The 9690-nt window shown below is 38.8% G+C and overlaps 1 protein-coding gene across 3 annotated transcripts in view; it reads left to right on the forward strand.

Moving 5' to 3' along the window:
- LOC103039682 (NACHT and WD repeat domain-containing protein 2) overlaps nucleotides 1-8735 on the forward strand; it is an 84756-nt gene extending 76021 nt beyond the window's left edge. For all 3 annotated transcript variants that reach the window (XM_015603987.3, XM_007242074.4, XM_049482895.1), the window contains one exon: nucleotides 2818-8735. In XM_015603987.3, coding sequence (XP_015459473.2) covers nucleotides 2818-6723 — 3906 coding nt within the window. In that variant the 3' untranslated portion in view covers nucleotides 6724-8735. The remainder of the gene's footprint in view (nucleotides 1-2817) is intronic.
- Nucleotides 8736-9690: the final 955 nt, after the last annotated feature.

The raw sequence follows: 9690 nt of genomic DNA on the forward strand, positions 1-9690 counted from the left end.
CAATCTATTTTCTTTGTAAAGCTTATTAAACGTTTACTGTTTACTCATCGAACATTGGTTCCTCAAAATAATAATCTTAAGATAAGAAAACAAAAGTAATAGATGCCCACAAGGCAAAGGAAAGCTATGAGAAGATAGATAAATATAATTAGCTTGCAGTTTCTGCTATTACAAGTTAAAAATTTCAGGGGAACTGTGGAAGTCAAGATTAGATATCGAAGAGAATGTGCTATTATGCAGGTAAGACAGGCAAAACAAAACACCTTATGACTGTATAGACTATAGATATATAGCTGTGTATTGTAAGGGAGCAACACACATACAGTAACAGCAGTTATGCCACACTTATTTTCTTTTGGTTAAAATTACTTTTTACTTAAATGTTTGCAGTCTTATGTGAAAAGCCTTTTGAACGTTTAAATAATGTTTTCTTGAGTCAAGATTCTATACCAACTGAAAAGTTCTATAAACTCTCTACATACTGTATATCTAGAACATTGTAGGAACATTCTAAAGGCTGCTTAATCTTCCTAAACATCTTTTCCAGTCAACAAACGCTACCTTTATCCTAAAAGCAGTTTTCTTGGTCTTCCAAACTTAAACTAAAGTTACCTATTAACTGATATTTCTTAATCCAATTAGAGGAGCCAATAAATGCTGATTCCTCAAACAAGGTTTGTGGAGGACTAATGAAACTTTCAAATCTGTATCACCTGATCTTTTCTAATGATCTTTAAGACCGTAAAACTATTCGAGAGCTGAAATTGATCTGGGATGCCAAAGACATTCTTGTGTATCTCATCTCTTTATGTATATAATTGCATGCATGCCTTTACGATAAGCTTTACATATTTATATGTATACAAACTTGTGTATGTGCTTTCGTTGTGGGTCAACGCAGGCCATGGCGGTTGATGTCGCAAGACAAATTATAAAAGAAGAAGGCCAGTGTTGACATTTCCTGTCCCCCCTAGCAGCCCATCAGTAATGTTAGCTCACGGATGATGAGTCTGAGGACCTTGACTAACTCTCCACCCTGTGCTTTCTCTCTCTTTCACTCTCTCTCTCTCTATTATTTCTACTAGCAGACACATTAGAAAACCCAAAATATAGCTCTGCTTTCAGGCATATGAGTAACCATATTTGCAAACAATTAAACTAATAGAATTAGAAAGCTTGAATGTGTCATAAAAGCTTTTGTGAATGTGTAATTCCTTACTAGTTTGGGTAAACATACCCACATATTAAAAATGCATCAATGACACTTACCTCAGCAACATAAATTCATGCTCGAACTCAAATATCTCAAATATTTTCAACTGTAAGTTTGAGTGCAAGTGTAAGTTTTCAGTTCCAGCAAATGTGGTTGATAACATGGCTAAAATTATGACTTTGGGTTCAAGATATCATCTTTCTTTTGAACTGAGCACATAAACAGTGTTATTGTTATATTAATGTTATATTTAGGATGGGCCAATGGTCTAATTTGTAATGCTAATAGTGTAATTATCATTGGAAAGTCATTTAAGGTCAGGTGGACTTTATGGTTATCATATCTTGAGTAATATAAAGATGAAATATATATATATATATATATATATATATATATATATATATATATATATATATATATATATATATATATATATATATCGTGTGTTTTCATGCTGTGGCAATTGCATAAAATATTAAATATGTTGATTTACATGCAGTTAAAAACAGAATTGGAAAAATGTAAGTGATGAACGCTAACCTTGTCAAAACGTAGTGTAAATATTAAGTTGTTAAGTAAATGTTTCCATTTAATAATTTTTTTTAATCCATTTCAGTTAGTTTTGTATGAATTTTCACATAGGTGTTGAATAGTATAGTATCGCTATGTAATAAAAGTCAAAAAGCATACAGGGTTACACATTTCCCAGAAGATGTTTTAATACACAAAGTCACCATGACTGACTACCTCAAGCTTTGCTAAACAATCACAATATTGTATTTTGTCCACATGCATCTCATGTGCAGTGTGTGCCCCTTCAGTGTTTATATACAAATTCAGGGAGAGTACCGACAAGGAAAATCATCTGTAGAAAGTTAATGTAATGTAAGGTAACTTTCTACAGAAGACATTATATTTAAGGCACTTTTAATGAGCACATATTTGACACACTTTATAAAACATTCACTTTGGTCTACTTGTAACTTATTTGTAACATATGAAAAAGGCATGTACATACACTTACACAAATCAATATTGTAAGAAATTTAAGGAAGTCAATGACTCAAAAATATTTTTAAACGTTTCCCTCTTGGCTGCACTTATGGCTGCAATTAGAAAACAAAATTGTCACAGTATGGAAAACTAGCTGCATTTGCTGTTGTTCTGATTATTAGCTTTATTCTGCCATTATTCTAATTTTTCTCCCTGCCTGCTACACACAGGTTTTGTCAAGGACAGTTAACCTGGTTTTAGTACATAATGGATGGTATTTAGTCAGGTTATGTTTGCCAGAATCAAGCTTTTACACACATCACTTTAGGTCACAAGCGTTTCACTCCTGACTGAACTGTGTTATTACAGCAACAGGATATAAGGTCCTGGTTTATATTAGGCAACATTATATACTGTAGTGTCTTTGTTTGTCTGACGACATGTACTTTCCTTTCAAGACGTGTCATTATTTGAAGGTGGCTTTAAGATGGTCCTTTTACGCCAAAATGACCTTTCTGAAAAAGTAGTTAAGAGCACACATTCATGGAACATAATGTACCTGTGTTAAAGTAACTGAATTACTAAATGATTATTCTTGTTTGTTTTTCCAGGCCTACTCCTGTCTTCAGAAAGAAATGGGTCCAGAAACAGATCCCGTGGTCATTGTTCGCTTCATTGGCTCCTCTGACCTTTCTACAGACCTCCGTAACTTGCTCCAAAGTATATGTGAGCAGATTGCCATCAACTACAGATGCTTGATCCATTTTCTACCAAACAAGATCCAGGAGATGAGGGAATTGCTGGTTAACCTTCTGGGGGAGTCATCATTTCAACGTCCCCTAGTCATCATCCTAGATGCCTTGGAACAGTTGTCAGATGCAGATGACGCCCGCAAGCTGTGGTGGCTGCCTATCCACCTTCCTCGTACCGTCCGCATTGTGGTATCAACCCTGCCCAACAAGCATGGGATACTACAGAAGTTGCGTTGCCTGATTCATGATGATGACTGTTATGTAGAACTGATGCAAAGGGATCGCAAAGCATGTAGCCAGACACTCAAACAACAGCTTCTGAGCGTCAAACGAAAGGTAACCTCAGGGCAACAGATATATGTAAATGAAGCACTGGCTAAATGTACTCTGCCCATGTTTGTCAACCTTATCTATCGTGAGGTAGTACACTGGCGGTCACACAAAGACGTTGACGACAAGTCCCTGTGCTCTACAGTGCACGAGAGTATAGAGCAGCTATTCTTTTCAATTGAGAATAAGCTGGGGTCTCGATTCGTCTTTCGTGCGCTAGGCTACGTTACGATGGCTCGTGCTGGGTTGACAGAGGTGGAGCTGGAGGACATATTGTCTTTGGACAATAGTGTACTTGGAGACATCATGGTCAGTTCAAATCTAAAGAGTCCCCTTAGAATCTCCTATGATCTTATTGCTCAATTGAAAGAAGAGCTGGAAGGTTACCTGGTGGAGCGACAGGTTCGCAACGTGACCCTGATGGTGTGGGCAAACCGGCATCTGCATCTCATTGCACAAAAACTGTACCTCAGTAATGAAGAGGATGTGCATCAGATGCACAGCCTTTTGGCTGAGTACTTCCTTGGAGCATGGGCAGGTGGCAGGAAGAAGATCTTCCACTGCGACAACAATCACTTTGCCTCATTGAACATTTCTCAGCACCGAAACCCTCATCACCAACAGAGCCTTCACGGCCACGACAAAGCTTCTGCGGACAAGCACTCTTACGACCGGCAAACTCCTGAACAACCCTGGGTGTTTCAGTGCAACCTGCTGGACCAAGACATCTTCTTTGTCAATCACAGGAAAATGACAGAATTGTTGTTTCATTTGACAAGAAGTGGGCGAACAGATGACCTTATGTATGGTGTAATCATGAACTTCAGCTGGCTGTACACCATGATAAAAATTGGGCAGTTTGACAAGGCACTAACAGACATTGACACGGCTTACACCTACACACAAGAAAAAGAGCTCAAGTTTCTTGCCAGCACACTGCGTAGTATCAAGATCAAGGTGAACAAGAACCCTGCATCACTGTCTGCCGAGCTTCAGCAAAGGCTCCTTCCTGTGGTTACATCCCTTCCTAAGCTCAGACACCTCTTACTAGAGTGTGACAAGGACGGGCCCAAATACTGCTCCATAGTGCCACTGCACTCCTCCATGGATGTCACTTACAGTCCAGAGAGACTCCCGCTGTGTACTAGCTACATGCAAATTGTGGAGATTCTGCCCACGCTGGCACCCAACATTGTAATCGTTGCTCTAGAGGATGGCTCAGTCAGTACCTGGGATGTTGAGAGCAGACAGCTGCTGAGACAGATTGACACAGCCAGGTCAGTCGTGCTTGGTGTTAAGCTCACCACTGATGAGAAGTACCTCGTTGTCGCCACCACGAAAAACACACTACTCATTTATGACAACCACAAGTCCTGTTTGTTGTCAGAAGTGGATATCAAAGGTTCAAAACACTGTGGAATCACAGGAGGTGTAGCATTCATCAACGGATTTACTTTGTCCAGCCACCATGCCTTAGCTTGGTTGGAGGCCAGCAAGGATGTCAATGTGATTGACTTGCTCTATGGCTGGCCCCTGTATCAGTTCCATTGCTGGTATGAAGTAACTTGTGTAGAGTGCTCCCCAGATGGAATGTACGCTTTCTGTGGGCAGTACCTAAACACCACTACCATATTCCACCTTGGAAGTGGAGATAAGCTTGCCACAATGACCTCTGAGTTCTCTGGTGGATTTGTAAAGTCCATCCTGGTTCTCGACACAATCAATCAGATGGTGATGATTGACAATGAAGGTAGTCTTTCTGTTTGGAGTACCAAAGATGTCACAAATCCCAGGCTTATGGAGGACTATGACTGTCGAGGTGATGACAGTGAGGTGGTAGGGATAGAACTGTCAGAAGATCAAAGATCCATACTGATTTGTAAAGCCAGAAGCATTGAAGTGCTTGACACCAAGCTGTGGAAGATGGTAGAGAAGTTCAAGGCCAAGCGCACTGAGAAATTTGTGGCAGCAGTGCTGTCAAAAAATGGCCAAAGTATTGTGGCATCCATGGAAAACACCTCATCCATATTTGTTTGGAGAAGAGACAGTGGGCAGTGCATGGCTAGCTTAATAGAGATATCAGGAGCCATCGTCAAGTTGATCAAGTCAGTGCATCATAACCTGCTCTTGTCTGTAGCTAGCAGTGGGGTTCTCTCAGTTTGGGACATTGACATCATAACAGCAATGTCAAACATCGACAAGACAGGAAAGCGGATCCAAAGTGTCCAGCTTTCAGGCAGGGAAGACTTTGTTTACACAATGGATGGTTCGGAAGCCATTCACAAGTGGAACTTCAGCACAGGTTTCATTGAGATGGTGTTCAAGCATGAAGGGCTTGTGGAGAACTGTGTACTCACCACATCTGGCGACCTCATGGTCACATCTGATGACAAATGTAGCCAGTACATCTGGCAGACAAACACAGGTGACAATATCTTCCGGATTAATGGCCAAAAGATATCCCAACTGCTCATCACCCATAATGACCAATTTGTAGTTTCCCTATGTGAACAAAATGCTTCTCGCGTCTGGAGACTTGCGACTGGACACAAAGTGTGCAACATCCTAGTAACACTCCAGCATGCTCTCATCACCACAGCAAACACATTCCTGGTCGGCACAAGTAAAAACAAGCTGTTGGCCGTTAGCTTGTGGTCAGGCAGTGTCTCCAAGAAGTTTATCTGCGATGATGGCATCACAATCGTAAATTTTCGGCTAATTCCAGACAGCCCAGACTATGTAGTCTTCATCACTTCAACAGAGACAGTTTTCATATGGAGTGTAGCTGACGAGTCTATCTGCAGAAGGGTGCAGCTACCAAGCAACTTCTTGAAGAATTTGGAAGACTTCCAAATCTCACCAAATGGGAAATTGGGAATTGTGTCTAAAGGAGATGAGAACATCAATGTCCTAGACTTGCACAGCGGCAAACTTCGCCTTGTCCATGCTGCTGGCATAATATGGAGGCAGAAGCTGTCACGAGATGGACGGTACTTGGTGTACATCTGTTTCCGCAACTGTGATGAAGATGATGATGCAGGCGTTGTTTCCAGTTTGATCGTCATGCGACTCGCTGATGGGAAAAGCATCGGTACCTGTTCTCTCTACAAGACACCAACCTTCTTGTGCCTGTCACAACGAGCACTCAACATTATCGTCGGCTTTGAGGATGGTAGCATTGGGACTTACACAGTCGTGGACCGTGTGGATGCAGCCCTCAAAATCAAGATCGCCACCTCCAACAGCCGCCAGATCGTTAACAATGCCTCACAGAAAGTACGACCCAAGTGTAGCACCAATGCCTTCAAGACCATTGCTGATTGCGTGTGGAGGGAGTCCACTGAGGTCTTCTCTAGAGATAGCCCCATCAATGTCTCAGACAGTGGGGAACCAGAGACGACAACACCCACTAAAAAGACTGAAGTACTGCAGTGAGGTCGCCCTCCTCAGGATGGTAAGGGTACAGTATATGTGAATGGAAGAATATGTGGATGCAGTTGATTCTTGTTTACAGCAACCTTGCGACTAGTTCAGTTGCACAAATCAGTCCTCTGGGTTCCACACAGTTGTTACTACTGGCCAATTACTATCAAGCTGCACTCAGCCAAGCCACTTTCATTCTCTTGTCCCTCATCAGCTAATATGACACAGCATATTACATGTGCAATTTCTTTTTTCAACATAGAAATACTGCATAGATTTTTATATTGCTCTATCCATTCAGATGGGCTTTATCATGTTTTTTCTTATATAAAAGAGTATAATACATTTCAGATGCATTGTTTATTTAAATCAAGCCATAAAGTTTATTTATACAGAAATACATAGAAATGTTATATATTTTTAGCCATAAACAACATTTGACATGTGCTGCCATTGTTTCTTTGTTTTTGTAAAGTTCAGTCATATCTTTTTTTCCTTAATGTCTTCTGAAACTCTATAAAAAAATGAAACTTGTGTACATGTGTACATATCTATTTTGGCTGCTGCAATTTGTGCAACTCTTTAACAATGTTATGTTGTGCTTAATGCAATCAAAGAGAGTGCCTGGATTTTAAGAAGTTTTTTCTTATACAGTAAATACTAATGACTAAAAAGATGCAGGGAATTTGTAAAACAGAACTTGATCTTGATACTGATATACATCAATACAATAAAACACACTATGATGAACAAACAACGAATATCTAATTTGATTCATTCAAAACGTGCAGATCATCACAACATTATAATTGTTATTATTTCAGGAAACAATATTACAAAGGCTGTTTATAGTGTTACGTTGCTGAATTTATGGTGTTAAACTGAAAACAAGGATGAAAGAATGGACATTTTTGCAAGCTGAAAATGTTGCATATATTGGTAGTTGGATTAAACCATTACTGAGTATTGAACATTTAAGCATTGTGTGTAGCATCTCGCCAGGAGTATCTACGCCTTAAAAAGTGGTGTCATAAGTTATGCCATGTTTTGTTTGTTGCTGTTTTTCATGTCCCTAGTGAGGTGAAGTGTGAATGTGTGATAGTTGAAAATTAATACTTTGTATTTTCACGTAATATATGACTTACATAGAAACATACAAATATACGTTATTGAAAATAAGATTGCAACAAGCAAGTTTTAGGGATTGCACTTTATTTTTGAGCAGTTGTTTACCACAGTTGGCTTAACTCAAATATTCATCTTCAAACTGGTGGTTCGGTATGGCCTGTGAAGATTTGCATTTTGCCTTCAGTTATGGGTTTATTCTGGCATGCATAACAAATTTACCAGTCATGCCCTGTTCAATCTCCTCCATAACTCTAAGGGCTATTCCGACAAATTGTATGTTTACCTCTGGAATTGTTGAGAAATAGGCCCATTTACAACTGCTAACCTGTAGCATTATTCAGGTTTGCTCAACTTCACCCCTCAAAGTGCAAATTTTCAAAACTCAGAAATATGATAATGTACTTTGCCAAAGTTTTCTTTCTTGTGTTAGCTGTTCCTTTATATAAAAAAATAATAATATGAATTGTGTTATCATTTGTGACTTAATTGAATGCCATTTTTTTGGCTTTACTGTACCTCCCGGTGTGACTTACGTTAGTTATAATAGAAGAAATGTATTACCTTTGCTAAGAAGTTGAAGAAGACGTCCATATTGTATTGGAATGCTAGTTTTAGAGTATATCTGAATGTGTCACTATGAGAGCAGTACATGGTATATTGTACGTTATGTAACTCGAATGACTTTTAATTCTATTCATGTTTGCAAAACATAGTTGACATACTGGTAATGAATGTGTTTATTGTATTCTTTGTATAGTCAGGACTGAAATCCCTGTTTAGAGATTTATATATTTTCATAAATGTTGTACTTACATTTTGTTACAAAGTTGTTTTCAAAAAAGAAGAAAAAACTTATGTCTGAAGCAATATGAACTAGTGTGTATGCATTGTTTGTATTAAACATTTTAATGTAATAATATGGTTCTGTGTTTTCTTTCTTTATGTCAGTTCCTCCATTTGTTGTGAATTGTTGGTACATTCAACATTTATATTTACATTTAACAGTCATTGCTTATTACAAGCACAAGGCAACAGAATGCAATTAGTATCAACCAGAAGTACAAACAGTAGCACTCGATATATGAGATGGAACATATATCTATGATGAATATAGTAAATATAACAAGATATAGGTTACTATATGGAACAGTTTTCTCTGGAATGACGGTGCCCAATACTTGTGTGATGAGTTGGGGAGTTGGGGAAGAGGTCATGTGACCATCCAATACCCAGAGCATGTTTAATTTTAATGTCTATATTTATTGTACATAAAAATATGTCGGGTATATTTACAGTAGTATACAATGTACAGTGTGTTGTGTATTAATGAATGCTAAGGACAATGAATGCAGTATACGCAGTATGTATCAGTGGTGATAGTTTTGGTAGAGTTCAGCAGAGTGATACTGATGGCAAGTTTTTTTTTATAAACAGTGTATAGCATTTATAACAATTAATTAACTTCTAATTGCTTAATATTTGCTTTAATCACAGTTAATCAGTTTAAATGTAGCAGATTTCCAATAGAGTGCAGACAGAGATCGTGATGTAACATGGCTTGATGGTAATATAATTGCTTTACTCCCCAGTGCAGCGAGCGGCCGACAGGCGTGTTAATATATTCCAAACACTGGGCAGGTGCCATATTATGTCAATATCATATCTTACACACTGCACCTGGATTCTCCTAGTTACACAAACACACACACACACACACATACACACACATTAAAGTAAACAACGGCTTGGGGCACTTTGCAAACAGTTTGCTGTCTCCATAGCAACAACAGACCTCCGAGTGGCCCATCCAGACCCTCCCTATTCCAGTCTGATAACAGTCAGGTAGCATAT

Source organism: Astyanax mexicanus, chromosome 8, assembly GCF_023375975.1.
Source record: "Astyanax mexicanus isolate ESR-SI-001 chromosome 8, AstMex3_surface, whole genome shotgun sequence".
NCBI classification, from domain to species: Eukaryota; Metazoa; Chordata; class Actinopteri; order Characiformes; family Acestrorhamphidae; genus Astyanax; species Astyanax mexicanus.